General features: G+C 31.9%; 2 protein-coding genes across 6 annotated transcripts; one reads left to right on the top strand and one right to left on the bottom strand.

The window, feature by feature from the left end:
* The first annotated feature begins 7,743 nt into the window (after positions 1-7,743).
* On the top strand, positions 7,744-9,891 carry LOC111903105 (adenylyl-sulfate kinase 3). 4 transcript variants are annotated; one of them, XM_023898892.3, is made up of 9 exons: positions 7,745-7,915; positions 8,017-8,073; positions 8,147-8,320; positions 8,395-8,538; positions 8,690-8,839; positions 8,943-9,061; positions 9,182-9,266; positions 9,338-9,384; positions 9,489-9,891. In XM_023898892.3, the coding sequence occupies exons 2-9, from the start codon at positions 8,028-8,030 to the stop codon at positions 9,585-9,587; spliced, it is 864 nt and encodes a 287-aa protein (XP_023754660.1). In that variant the 5' UTR covers positions 7,745-7,915; positions 8,017-8,027; the 3' UTR covers positions 9,588-9,891. The 4 variants fall into 4 exon arrangements, with proteins under 4 accessions (XP_023754658.1, XP_023754660.1, XP_023754661.1 ...); XM_023898893.3 differs by having other exon boundaries at positions 7,745-7,921; XM_023898890.3 differs by having other exon boundaries at positions 7,744-7,921; positions 8,017-8,320.
* A 999-nt stretch (positions 9,892-10,890) lies between these two features.
* LOC111903106 (uncharacterized) lies at positions 10,891-12,105 on the bottom strand. 2 transcript variants are annotated; one of them, XM_023898895.3, is made up of 4 exons: positions 11,837-12,105; positions 11,459-11,609; positions 11,317-11,384; positions 10,891-11,246 (listed from the first exon to the last, which is right to left on the bottom strand). In XM_023898895.3, exons 1-4 carry the CDS (start codon positions 12,038-12,040, stop codon positions 11,034-11,036), a joined length of 636 nt encoding a protein of 211 aa, XP_023754663.1. In that variant the 5' UTR covers positions 12,041-12,105; the 3' UTR covers positions 10,891-11,033. The 2 variants fall into 2 exon arrangements, with proteins under 2 accessions (XP_023754663.1, XP_023754662.1); XM_023898894.3 differs by having other exon boundaries at positions 11,317-11,387; positions 11,837-12,103.
* Positions 12,106-14,990: the final 2,885 nt, after the last annotated feature.

The following is a 14,990-nucleotide window of genomic DNA, read 5'->3' as shown; positions in this document are numbered from 1 at the left end:
TATGAGAATCGTGATAATCACTTTCTAATCGAAGTATTTGGGTGGTACTCTCAAATCCTCAATTGGATAAGACTTAGATAAAATCAGAGAAAAAGAAAGAGAATGAAAGGATATGATTTCGTGAGTACCAAGAGACCAAAAACTGAATTTAGATATTTGTCTGAAAACTGTCATATGACAGTTTAAAACTATCACAAAACCACCAAAACGGGTATTCTGAATAAAAGTCAAAATGGGTCAATTATCTAAAAAACCGGATTTCTAATGCATTTTTTTATATAGTAACACAACCTATATAAATAATTTTCGCGCTGACTTGGCAGCTCGATCCCAGCTAGGGGTTGCTGCCCCTTGGACCCCGCTCCCAGGGGCGTTGCCCCCGGACCCCCGTTCATTCAGGGGCTTCGCCCCTAAATGACAGTGTGCTTTGATATTTGATCAAACTTAAACAAGTGTGTACTCCACACCTTCCTTACTTGTTTAATATTTATCAAGATCACTTTTGATCAACAAAGTAATCTCATTACACTTAAATAACATTGATGAGAACAAATCATCAACAATGCCCATGGAATAGAACAACCTAACTAACTAAAAAACAAACTAAAAGTGTAAAGAACATTATCTAAATCCCAATACAAATCAAAACCAATTTGTTCTACTTTCAACAAAGACAAAGTTAAAAACAAATATATACTCCGCATCATACCAAATTGTTCAATAATAATTGTCAAGTGATATTGATCAACAAATTAACCCAATTATATTTAAATAATATTAATAATATAAAATCACCAACACAACATTTGAAGAGAGTTTGAGAGTAAGAATCAGGAGTCTCGCACGACAACATCAATAATAATCTTGACCATAATTTTATTGGGTCTTCTTTTATTCTATTCTTGAAGAACCTTGTTACACGCAGCTTAAAATGGTCCCAAAAGGAGTGAGAAAACGTGTGGGGGAGGGATATGAAGTGTTATAAATACAAAGTCTCTTAGACCATAAGGTGTGGGCAACTAGATGTAACACCATTTTGGTGTCACATCATCAATGGTGTTATAACACCAAATGAGGAAATTGACAACATGTTGTATCTTGTTATGACACCAACTTTTTTTCCATTTTATAGTTTATTTTTTATTTATTTCGATTTTTTTTAAATTGAGACACATATTTTTTAAATATAAAAAATAAATAAAACATAATGTTTAAAATTTATAAAAAACAATTAAAAAAATTTTAAGATTAAAATTAACATAAAGACTAAATTACACATAATATCCAAAAACAAAAAAAGAAATAACATCCAAATTCAAAAAAAAAAAAATACAACGCTATTCGTTATCGTTATTGTTACCATAGAAGATATAATCCGCCAAGTCCTCTCGAAAATATCGTCATCTGAATCATCGGACGAGTCGAAAGGATCCATATTTTTTTTGAAGATAATTGAAAGTATGTAGAGAGGAGAAGAGAAAGTGTGAAATTTTTAATAAAATGAGAGGTATTTATAGGATAATTTTTTTTTTAATAATTAACTTTTTTTTCAAACCGTTTCAAAGTAAAACTCAAACGGTCACAATTCTTCTGTTTCTTCCCGTCGCCACGTCAACGAGAATCACCCTCGACGAGTTGCAACGAGCAGGGGGACGGTGTTCCCCCCGTTACGACGGCGTCGAGAGATGACCCATCACTCGCGTCGAACCTCGTTTGGCCCATACCGACTACTCTTATGGAATCATTGTAAAAAATAACGACACGGTGTGAATAAAGAGAGGATGAGCTAGCCATATTTATTTATTTCTATATGATTGAACCATTGTATTGGAAATTAATAACGAAATATAAATTAATCTTATCGGTTTGTTTCTTGTCAAATCAAATATTTTACGTGAGTCCACAAATAAACTTTGGCAATACTTGTATCTTTTGATTAAAATCCAGAATATTATAGTTTTATAATGATAATGCTCCTTCAAAATATGATCATTTTAGTGCACTAGCGTACGTGGCTACCATATTAGTAGTTACATTTCATGAAGGCTACAAGATGTGTCGTGGGTCCAACCATAATATTTTTAAACAAAACTATAAAATTGATCCATGTGGTATTAAAAAACTTTTGATAAGATTCAAAAAGTTTTCAACTTGTATGGATGGTTCAAAGCCAAGAATTTCCGATGAATTTTGTCTCAAAACCATGAATTTCCTGTGAATTTGGTCCATGAAGCACTTGAAAGGACCGTTTTGCCATTCTAATTTCTTTTTCTATTTTTCCATATTTATTTTATACTTTAATTGAAAATAAAAAATGCTTACACACACAAACGCGCGCGCACACACACACACACACACACTCTCTCTCTCTCTCTCTCTCTTTCTCTCTCACACACACACACACTCTCTCTCTCTCTCTCTCTCTCTCTCTCTCTCTCCAATGGGATTTGGTCCTTACCCCATCCCTCATCATCTCCATTCATCGACACCTCTATTTTTCCGACAACACCATAACAACCACCAATTATCACCTCCTGTCCATTTCAAAGACAAATCTTGGTTTACCAATAATTCTTCCTATAACACTCCTTTAAATTCAACACCAAAGCTTAATCTCTCAATAACAGATCATTAAATTCACAAGAGTTTACCAGTTCTCAGGAATCACCAATTAAGATCTGCTCCATTCCCTACAAATCTTGGATTTGTTGAAAGAGCAGCAAGATCACAATTCACTGGAATCATAGAAGAAAACAAAAACATCAACAGACTATCAACATTTTCAATTCAAGATAACACAATAATAAGTGGTTATAGGGAGGAATCATTAGTTTCTGAACAAATCCTAGGTGGGGAAAATGAAGCTGAAACATGAATGAAATGGCAGAGTAAGGTGAAGGGGTGTAGATCAAATAAACGAATGACCAATGATCTAGAGTACCAGTTCCGAGTTTGATCGATTAAACCAAATAAACAAGCATAGATACATAGAATTTCGAAAAAGGCTTTCAAAACCAGGTATAACTTTGATGACCAAACCTCCATAACCAGAGCTTCAATCGATGTCAGAGTACTTGAATCGGCGGCAGATGAACTATTTGCTAGGGTTAAGTGGCCTCTGAATCGGCCTCCATTGGTTGTGATTGCAAGAATCATCGATAAATAAGGCCCCGGTAGGATTTTAACGGTGACATAGCTTATAAATGCTTTGTATGGATCAAGGCTGATCGTTAGCCTCCATGCCTTCCTTCACCACCTTCGATCCATATTTACAGTATCCACCCGAGATCCATCTCCACTATCGACGATGAATTAAGGGTGAGAGTCAACATAAGTGGTGGCGTCATTTAAGGCTTGTCGATTGAGAGAGAGAGGGGGAGGGGGGTTGTGGGTTTTATTTTATTTTCTATTTTTCTATAAATATTTAAATACTAAAACAAATAAAAAATGAAAAAAGAGATAATAAGGACAAAATAGTCATTTCAAATTACTCATGACCAAAACCAAAAGAAATTCTTGATTTTGAACCATTCATGCAAGTTAGAAACTTTTTGAATTCTATCTAAAGTTTTTTAAATACAAGGGCTGATTTGCAGTTTTGTCATATTTTTATATTGCTGATAAGAAATATATTTTGTTGGCGTGTACCTTTGATTTCTCTTGATAAATTTAAGGGATAATGACTTGAAAGGGTAACGAACTTTCGACTTTTGTCACATTTAGTCACTAAACTTTTTTTCGTTATCTATTCGCCACTGAACTATTGAAACTGTTCACATTTTACCCTTATGACCGGCTGTTACCGGTCATAAGGGTAAAATGTGAACAGTTTCAATAGTTCAGTGGCAAATAGATAACGAAAAAAAGTTTAGTGACTAAATGTGAACAAAATCGAAAGTTCGTTTCCCTCTAAAAAGTTCAATGACTAAATGTGAACAAGCTTCTTATTGTATTATGTTTTAGCAAAATTATTTATTTTTGTTTAATTGTAGCAACATTTGTTGATGAAGAAATCTATGAAATAAAAAAAACAAAATGTAACATCCGGATTTCCAGGTATCATAATTTAAGTATTTTTCTTTTGAGTTAAGAAGAGAGACTCGACGAGTTGACGCCTCAACTCGTCGAGTAAGGTCGCGACTGATGACTCGGATTAATGAATGAACTCGACGAGTCGGTGAGGCGACTCGACGAGTCCGCCCTGTTGGCAGAAACCCTAAATCTTTGGGCCTGAGCCATATTTAAAGGCACTTATGGCCTTCAATTGCGACTACCTTTCCCATAAGTGAGAACCCTAGCGAGCTTGAGTGTGTAAAGTGAGAGGAAGAGCTATCTTGAGCTTTTTGGTGTGATAGATCTGGACCCTTCTAGGTCCAGAGAGCCGAGAATATGAAGCTTTAGTAGAGTAAACCTTGGGGCTCGAAGTTAGGAAGCATAACCTTAACCAGCAATGTGATGAAATAAAATGATGAGAGATAGGTGATGATAGAAAGGTGATGATAATTAGGTAAATAGATGATGATGAATACGTGGTGTAGGATGAAAGGAGATACCATAACTTTAACCAGCAATGTGGCGATGTAGTCATCTACCAGAGTATAGATGGCGACCACGGACTATTCTAGACAACCCAGTGGAAACACAAGCAGGCCCATAACCTGTAGGCGATGAATTACGATTTCAGGCGATGTTGTAACTACGTATTCATGCGATGATACTCTAACCCCTTACTATGAATTACGAGTTCAGACAATGTTGTAACTACATATTCATGGGATGTCACAAATTTCGCATGCCAAACCAATGGTCATAATTCACATCAGTGAGAATGGTTCATTTTTTTGTAAAACCAAAATCAGATTGGAAATTTTGATTTTTTATTTTGGAAAATGTCAAACCATTGGTTTTTTATTTCGGTTTTGGTTTTTTTTTTTTTAAATATATTTTCAGGGTTTTGTTTTGTTTTTTTTATTTCATAGATTTCTTCATCAACAAATGTTGCTACAATTTAACAAAAATAAATAATTTGCTAAAACATAATACAAGAATCGAAAGTTCGTTACCTTTTCAAGTCAATGTGAACAGTTTCAATAGTTCAATGGCAAATAGATAACGAAAAAAAGTTTAGTGACTAAATGTGACAAAAATCGAAAGTTCGTTACCTTTTCAAGTCATTATCCCTAAATTTAATTAGTCACTGTCAACATGTTTTAAATTAGGATATTAAAATATATTTGTATTAAGGTATTTTTATAAATAAGTCATATCTTTCTTTTCAGAAGAAAAGGAAAATTTAGTAAACCTAAACCATCGGTTGAAGATAAGAGTATATCAGTTATAGACAAATCTTGAAAGGGTAAGCTCGGTGTAATGTTTAATAAATCCAGCTTAATACCAATTAGTCTTTACCAATTATATTGTTTGCTTTTATAAATATTTTTAAATTTTTTATTCTAGGAACATGTTGTGAGGATGACAATGAAACAACTTGGATAGTTGTTTCATTAATAACTAATTAAGTAATTGTATTTTCGGATAGTTGTTCATTTATAATTAATCAAGTACTTATATTTTCTGATAGTTGTTCATTTATTATTAGTTAATTTAGTTGCGAAGATATAAACGCAACTTAATGTATAAAAAAAGTAAAATTACTTGCTAGGCTTACGTGCACAATACCCATCGTCTATTTGTATTTATAGAGAAATTTGAAAAGGCAAAAACAAATTCACAAATATATTGGATTATATTTTTAGGTAACTATCAAGATCTCACTTATTTAATAACCATAATAATCTCCATGAAACAAGGTTCGTTAAGTAAATTTTCGAAACTATTTCATGAGCAAAGTTTACTATTTGCATAGTTAGTATTACGTCTAATCGGTTACTATAAGGCTTGTAAAAGCTATCGCCAATGATCCGCAATGTTCGTGTCAAAATGAATTTTGGAAATAATACATAAAAAAAAGTTGTGACAAATCATATGGATATAATGGACACAAATGATACAAGATAAAGGATCTTCGAAATGCTAAAAAAAAAAAGTTATGTAACATGACTACATACAGAATGAACACAAATGATACAAGATAAAGGAACTTCGAAATGCTAAAAAAAAAAGTTGTGTAACATGACTACATTCAGAATGAGAACTAATCACAATAAATAAATATATGAAATAAAACGAAATTAAATTTTTAGTTCGTGTATATTTTGTGATTGTGTCAAGTATAAAAAACACAATGTCATGTCGTGTTTATGTTCATAATTCAACACAAAATTCACACGATATTAACATATGTTTATTGTGTTTTCGTGTTTGTTGTGTTTTGTATGATTAATTATGAATTAAATAAATTAAAAGCTTAATATTATTTAAACGTTTTCGTTTTTTGTCGTTTGGTCGTTTTTTATCGTGTTTACGTGTCAATAAAACAACACATGACGTTATGTCTTGTCCTGTCGTGTTATATAAAAATTAATGTGTCTTTTCGTGTCAAGTAAACCACAAAATGACTGTTTGATTTGTCAACCCTAACTATATGAGACCTACTATAACATCAAGACTATTCGTGATAAACATATGTCAAAAAGACATGTCACCTCATAGCAACTCCACTCCATTACGAGAGAGAGAGAGAGAGAGAGAGAGAGAGAGAGAGAGAGAGAGAGAGAGAGAGAGAGAGAGAGAGAGAGAGAGAGAGAGAGAGAGAGATCCCACAGCCAAACATAAGAGGGACTACTTCATGATTTCACATCACTACCACTATAAAAGGAGAGGAGTTCACTCTAACGTAATGGTGTCACATCATCCTCATAAACACAATACCAAATCTCTCTAAAAGAGTGAAAGATATGAGAGGGATGTTTCCCTCATTTTTTGTAGGCCACATCACCATTTCCCTCACCTAAAACCCAAGAAATGGGTGAGAAGCTCTCCTCACTATTTATTATTATTATTATTAAATATATTTCATACATATATTATACTCATTTTGTAGAGAATAAAAAACCATGAATTTTAATATATTTTTTATATTTTTTTAGTAGGTATATAATTTTATAAATATTAAAAAATATTAAAAAAAGAATTTGCCAATAGAATGAGGAGAAAGAGTGTGACACCCCCTCCCCCACCTCTTTTCCGCGGGTTGCTTCCCTCACCCACGGTACAGTGTTCTAGTGGGAGGGAAGCTTCCCGCTCCCCTTAATATTTCTTTTTGTCATTGTCATGTATAACCTTATTAGGTCTCTTAAATTAATGTAATGCTACTTGTCAATCTATTGATTTTTCATTTTAAATTTTAAATTTTAAATTTCTCACTATAATTACGTTAAATTAATAACATTAGAATAAAAAATAAAATAAAATTAATATATATTATAAGGTGATATAATTTTATATATTTATTTGAATCAACGATTATAATTTTATATAACTAAAAAATATCTCTTAATTAATAATTTATTTAAAATAATTAATTAATAATTTTAAATTTTATTATCAAATTTTAATTAATTTTGTAACCGTAATTCAGTTATAAACTAATGATAGTAATATACATACCCAAACAAAAGTAAGAAACAAATTTAAAACTTAAAAAAAACCGAAGAATTAAACTAAAATAAAAAAATCCATTAAATAAATACTTAGAAAATAATTTAATTACCAATATCAAACTTTAACACTAAATTCAAAAATATATAATATGTTTTGTATTTAGAATGAGGATAGCAACACTTCATTTTATTATTTTTAAATTTAAGGTAGTGGTGGCAGCCATATGAGCTGCGACAAGAAGCTCTGATTGAAGATCGGAGAACAATGGAGATCCTCCCCTTTTTTTGAACCACCCACTTCTTTGATTAATCATAAATCACTTCTCATCTTTTCGCGTCTCCTATTTGATACAGTAAGTGTAAGATCTTCTCATTCATATGAATTTCAGTAACTATACTATTAGATTTGATCTATAGATTTGATTCTATTTATTTCTTTCGCGAACTTATACAGATTCAAATTTGATGCTGTGTGTACTGTTTCACGCTGTAAACCAATGCGATGATTCAGGTAAAAAATCACTCACTGATTTTCAATTTTTCCCTGAGGCGTAATCTCATCGAAGCCCAATCGACGAAGGTAGGGTTCGTGAACTTCCCGGCAACGTCGCTAAATTGCCGTCGGAACTTAACGTCAACGTCGACGAACTTGTCGCATATCAAAGCAAAGGAGACTCCTCGAATGTCTTCGTTAAAATCCGGTATTGAAGTCAAATCGAATGAAAGTGGCATCATCAACAATTCGGATGATTCGAATGGTACTAAATTGTAACAGATGCGAATTATAAAGTTGTTTATCTCGAATATTCTGTAACTAATTCATGAAAAGTAGGTTCGATTCGTCATGAAATCTCAACAAAGGGAAAGAGATCCACGAATATCGTTTGGCATAAATGTTCTGTAGAGAAAATCGACAGACAGGAATTGCTTCAGCAGAAAGGTTGCGTCATTTGGATTACTGGACTCAGTGGTTCAGGTTAGTACTTTTGTTACATAACAATTAACAAAACCTTCATCTTTTCAAGCTTTCTGATCTAATTACAGAGAGTAATCAAGTCCTTTTCAGATCTGAAAATGTTTTCTAGATCGTATTTCATTTTCAACTTAGTTTATGAACACGAATTCAGGAAAAAGCACCTTGGCTTGTGCATTAACACGAGCTTTGCATTCACAAGGGAAGCTGACATACGTCCTTGATGGTGATAATGTCAGGCATGGTCTTAATCGTGATCTTACTTTCAAACCCGAAGATCGCGCCGAGAATATTCGAAGAATCGGTGGGTTTTCAATTCCTTCACATCTCTTCATCTTAATCAAACCTCTTCTATTCTTCTTATCCTCTAATTACATTACATCGTGATTCATGGATCGGATTATTAGGAGAAGTTGCAAAACTGTTCTCTGATGCTGGAATCATCTGCATAGCGAGTGTCATATCTCCCTACAGGAAAGATCGTGATGCTATTCGATCAATACTCCCAGATGGCGATTTCATTGAGGTTGCTTCTACTTCTATTCTATCATTCTATGATTCTATCAATTCTATGATTCGATCATCTATACCTATAAATTTCACCTTTTTCTTTTCTTCTAATGATTCATTTTGTGTTTTCAAATAGGTTTTCATGGATATGCCTTTAAGGGTTTGTGAGGCTAGAGATCCAAAGGGTTTATACAAGCTTGCAAGAGCTGGAAAGATTAAAGGTAATTTTTATTTTTTTTACAATGAATTACAAAAATATTATATTTTTATTAAATTCAATTTGATGTGTTAGGGTTTACTGGGGTTGATGATCCATATGAGCCACCATTAAATTCAGAGGTATGTTAAGTGTTAACAAATTAATTTTTTTTTTTTTAAAATAAAATATGTAAAAAAAATTGTACATTTGTTCTTTCCATAATTATTAAATATTGAAATTGCAGATAGTGTTGGAATATGAAGGAGATGTGTGTCCTTCACCTGAGGTTATGGCTGATAAAGTGATTTGTTATCTAGATGCAAAAGGGTATTTGAAGGCATAATAATAATAATAATATTTGAAATTATATTTATGAATAAATTAAGTCATTTACAGGAAATTACTCGTTTCCTGGTTCTTTTTTCTTTTTTCTTTTTAATTAATTGGTTAATTGTTACAATATATGATATATGTTGGTTTAGGGAATTTGGTGAATTTAGGGTTTTTATGTGAATGATTGTTGTGTATTTATACTTTATAGTGATTGAGATAGAAATGAATAGGTGAAAATATGGATTAGGGTTTGGTAATGTTATAAGTTATATGTATATTATGATAATTGAGAATTTATATTGATTGAAGAATAATATGATTTTATGTTTTTATGTATATATTTATATGCCAATGGCCTTCCCTCATTATGGATTCTATGTGTTATTGTTAAACCTAGACATAAGGGTATATATGTAATTTACTTGTTGTTAACCGTGTAGAGGGTGTTTGGGATTTTGATTTTGAAGTTAAAAATAAATTTTATCCAAAATGATTTATTGACTTATGAAAGTGGGAAAAAGAGGTTTTAAAAAAGTGTTTGGATTAGCTTTATAGTAGCAAAAGTCAATAAGATAAAAAGTGTTGGAACTTTTATCTATTTTGTAAACCTAATATGTCATATTGTTTCAAGAAGTTAGAAATTATTATGATTTCTTGAAATTTCTTTTTTAAATTCTAAACAAAAAGTTGTTTTAAAAGGTTTTTCTCTATATCTAAACATAGTTTTAACTTATTGTCTTTTCAAGAAGTCAATCATTGATGAAAAAAATACAAATCCAATATCTAATTAGATGATTATGGATCAAATCATATGATACTAGAATTCCAAACATAGATTGGAGTTGGAGTTTGTTGTCTTTTGATTTTGATATGCATATTCAACAAGAACCAGAATTACCCTACAAAAGCAACTTTTCTCCTTGTTCCAATAACAATATAATGTTTCTTTTAAATTTAAATCTTGAAAACCACAAAGAACAAACATCAACATAAAAACTATGAGCCAAAACACAAATCTGTCAAATATAAAGCTTTTAACTTTCTATGATTAATAAAAAAAAAAGTTCGGTTTTTTAAGGATTTTTTTTTTGTCAATTATCGGTAAACTTGCTAAAACAAAAAGAATATGAAAAAAATATGAAGTTTTTTCTGAAAAAAAAAGTGAAGAGTTTTAAACAATAAATTGGAACATGTAAAAACATTGTTGTCTTTCTATTGGCGTTTTTCAAATAACCCAATAAGAAATATTCAAAAATAAAATCGGAACTTAAACCTTAAAGTTATACAAAGAAAAAAAAAACTACTTAATAATCTTATCCTTCAAACACCACTATGCTCACTGACATTTGCACTACAACAAAAATTCTTTCAAAAATGTCACATTGTGATCAATTTCAATGTACATACAAAAATGATGCAAATTAAAATTTTAAAAAAAAAAAAAAAAAAAAAATGTTTACTTGGATCTCATTTCTCTAGCAATAGCAGGCAACCATCTTTCCCCTCTAATCTTTTTCAGGTCTGCAACTCTCTCTTCTTCTCTTCTAGCTTTTGCTTTTGAAGCTGCATCCATGGCTTCAAGCTTCGCTAAACGCTTTTCTCTACCTTCTTTCGCTGACACCAATATATCATCTCCTTCAACAACAACCGATTTTATTTGCTTTCTAAACTGCAAAAACCCAGATTGTTAGTTTTAACATAAACAATGATTAATGCAACAAAAACTCAAGTAGTCATACCTTTCTTGATTTCTCATCAATCTCTACATTAGGGATGATTCTTGGTCGCTTTAATGGCCCTTGAAGTTCTTCTGATGAACAGATGTATAAAGTTAACAAAACCAGAAGAACATGTGTGTATTCATTCAATCGATTTATTTACCAGTTTGATCGAATAATATTCCTACTGGAGCATCTCGAAACAATCTAACACCTCCTCCGTTTACATCAGAATGGTTTTCTGCAACTTTCGTTGGCTGATGTTTCACTACTTCTATCGTCTTTTCCAATATGTCATCCAATAGCTTCTGTGCCTGTGGTGTTAGATTCAAAATCGGTGATGAAATCGATGAATGAAGAACTAACGAGAGATTATTTTGAAACTTTTAGAAACCCTAAGTAGCTAGATCCATGAATCGATTGGTGATGGGGTGTAAATGTTTAAGGAAATTAACAAGGCGATAATGTGATATGTGAATGTTTTAATTGTAATGAATTGATGGTAAATTTTGAATCGGAGGCGTAATTGACGAAGAAATACCTTGATGTGGTAGAGTTTGATGCTCTTAGAGTTGGCTTGATTTTCGCGAGTGGGAGAAGCGGTAGAAGTTGTGGTTGTTCCATTGACAGCGGCGGAGCCGTTGGAAGGAGTGGTTGACGAGACGGAGTTTATGGCGGCTCTCCACTCAGCGTCGCCGTCTTCCTCCCCGCTGCTACTGGAGTCGTTTCTAATGTCACTACCCATTTTGGCTGAGCAAAGGTTTTCGCGTTTAATTAATTGATGTATAGGTTTACAATTTAGGGTGTTTGTGAGTGTTTTTTTTTTTTTTAACTTTAAAAGTGCTCTTTTTAGATAGAAGTGTTTGTTGGTTTATATTATAGTGTTATTAAATGATTTTTTTTAATATGTTTGGATTAATTTTTATAGTGAAAAAGTCAATAAATCAAAAAATGTTTGATTTTTTTTGAAATTATTTTGGTTAAAAAGCCAAAAAGTAGTTTATGAAACTTATGAAAAAACTATTCAGAAAAGTGCTAAACTTTTTTTTTTTTAACTTATTAGATTTTCAAAAAGTCAATAAGTGGTTTTGAAAAACAATCACAAATACTCCCTTATCATTCTATTTTTTTCTAAATGGTTTTGTAACTTAGAGTATCGTGTATGAGACATTATTGCCTGTTATTGTCGACATAGGTAACCCATAACGCCGTGGTAATGGCTGCAATATTGTCTCAACCTCATGTTATGGAATGAGGCGTTATCGTCGCAACAGGTTGAAACACGAGTATTTTCCATTTGAATGGTCAATTGATCGTTAATGAACCAAAGATCTTCTAGCCCAACGATATTAGGTAGTGCCCTTCCTCTTTGAGGTTGAGAGTTCAAGTCTCGTGGTAGATATATGTGAAATTAAATATTAGTTTATGAGTAGATTATATTTTTATATTTGTCGGTTCAAAAAAAGAAAAATTAACCGTTAATGAAGGGTCAAATTGAAAAAAAAAATTACTTGATAAATTTACATATAAATACATAAGTTACACAACGTTTTACCTATACCATTATTTTCTTTCTCACAATATTTACAAAATTCAATTCATTTTTTAACCAAATTATGGAGAAAAACTCCAACATCCACCCACCAAACACAAACCCACAACCAACTGTAACCATTCTGATTGGATTTGCGCAATATGAGAACTACATGAACCTACTCAACTCTCAAACCTCACCACAAATATCATTCCAAGGAAGCTATTTTAATCTCATCTCACCGCAAATGCAATTTCCTACATCGCCCTACATGCAACAAAACCTTGTTGGCCATAACTTAAACTTACAACATAACATTTTTTTTAAACTCCCTTTCACTTTAAGCTCACTATATAGCTTTAAACTTTCAATTTAATATCTTGCTTTATATTATCCTCAATCGTATATGCATTTCATGCTTCTTTCCATAAATAGCTTTCCTTAAAGCTTTCAACAGATATAAACATATAGGCTTTTTGCCAAACAGCTCTCTATAAAGCTCACGATAACAATTCATATATTGGCTCTTGCCAAACTCATCAAATAACCAACTACATGTCTGATGAGCTTACCTAAAGCTCTCAAGTCTCACCGCCCAAATATATACATACAATCCGATAATTTCATTAAGGTGCTGTTTGTTTTTTCGAAACGAAAATTCATGAAGTCTGCGGATCATCTCTGCAATCCTCTGTAGCAGAAGAGGTGGAACAAACTACTGCAACCTATAATAAGAAGCATGTTTGTTTTTTAACATCTGCAGACTGCTGCAGTAAACTGAAATTTAAATAAACTGAAAATAGTTATCAACACCGAAATTTAATAATTCTAGTCTTAAAACATTGAAATAATAATAAAAGGAGCATGTAAAAAAACAGAAATATAAAACTTTTTAAAAAAAAAAAAAAAAAAACTTAAAAAAATGTAAAAGACGCTAATAGTTTTATTCTAGAAAAAAACTAATTTTAAAAAGCATTAAAAAAGAAAATAATAAAAAAATTAAAAAAGTATTGCAAACGTTGTCTACAAAGTTCGTAAAAAATTACACACGTTAAAAAAGATGCAACTGAAATTGAAAATATTATTAATAAAACGGTAAAAAAAATTAAAAAAAAAATCAAGTTAAAAAAATCGTGGAAATTATAAAAATAAATTGTATCACATCTGTAAATAAAAATTTAAGAAAATCAAAGTTTTAAAAAAAAAATAAAAAAAAAAAGTTATACAAAAATTCTTAAGAAAACACTTAGAAAAAATGAAAGCTGAAGAGATTAGAAGAGGCAAGTCAAGTGCTGCGCCACGCAGCACACGCGCATAGGTTTTGTAGTCTGAAGTCTTCCAAAAAACAAACTGCTACGAGAGGGAAAGTGTTGCGCGTGTGCTGCGCCGCGCAACAATAAGTGGTTTGAAGAGGTTTTTATAGAAAAACAAATAGCACCTAAGTAGTTTGCAATGCCCTTTTTTCCATAACCAATGAAGACAAGGATTTATATTCTTAAAGTTTTAACAGTAAAACCTTTTTTTCACATGATCAAGCATAGTCACACCTAGTGATGTATTCATACTTTTCACATAAAAGTAATTACTTTGCTATGTACCCAAAAGTCCACATGTACTCAAATGGCTAATTAGTGAAGACTAACTATTGTCGCGACCTAAAGTCTTGTGTGTCTTGTGTTGCTTTCCACTTATCACCTTGTCCAAACCTATTCAAACAGTTACTAAGATCCTTAGAACTTGTACAAACTTATCATCACTTCTACCACAATGGTCATTTATTTAACCATTAATCGAGCCCGGTAACCATTTGTTGCCAAACTCACCAAGTCCCATACTACAACAACTACGTTGTTTAACCCCGTACACCGTCAGTCTGATTACTCACTTTAAATCGCTATGTAGATTATGGTTTATAATCCTCATTAACCAACTAAGAATTCCACCAGGAATTCATTCCTCCAACGTATCCTTCACGTTCATAATAACACCATATTACAGACTCTACAAACCAACTTGGGTTCTAACAACCTTATCATAACGACGTTACATAATTATATCTACATAATAACGAGACAAGAGGATAACTTATCTCGCTCCGTAATCGATACATTGTATACCGGCATCAATATGTACTCCCATAAATTACATGTCGCCGCTTAAA

Source organism: Lactuca sativa, chromosome 3 (genome assembly GCF_002870075.4).
Source record: "Lactuca sativa cultivar Salinas chromosome 3, Lsat_Salinas_v11, whole genome shotgun sequence".
Taxonomy (NCBI): domain Eukaryota; kingdom Viridiplantae; phylum Streptophyta; class Magnoliopsida; order Asterales; family Asteraceae; genus Lactuca; species Lactuca sativa.
Note: the sequence above shows the minus strand (reverse complement) of the source record. Positions and strands in the feature narration are given on the sequence as shown.

Coding starts and splice junctions, on each gene's coding strand:
- LOC111903105 (XM_023898890.3), top strand. CDS start 8,065: ATGATTCAGGTAAAAAATCACTCACTGATTTTCAATTTTTCCCTGAGG. Junction 8,321..8,394: donor CAATTCGGATGATTCGAATG/GTACTAAATTGT, acceptor CATGAAAAGTAG/GTTCGATTCGTCATGAAATC. Junction 8,539..8,689: donor TACTGGACTCAGTGGTTCAG/GTTAGTACTTTT, acceptor ACACGAATTCAG/GAAAAAGCACCTTGGCTTGT.
- LOC111903106 (XM_023898894.3), bottom strand. CDS start 12,040: ATGGGTAGTGACATTAGAAACGACTCCAGTAGCAGCGGGGAGGAAGAC. Junction 11,388..11,458: donor AATATTATTCGATCAAACTG/GTAAATAAATCG, acceptor TCTGTTCATCAG/AAGAACTTCAAGGGCCATTA. Junction 11,247..11,316: donor TTGATGAGAAATCAAGAAAG/GTATGACTACTT, acceptor GGGTTTTTGCAG/TTTAGAAAGCAAATAAAATC.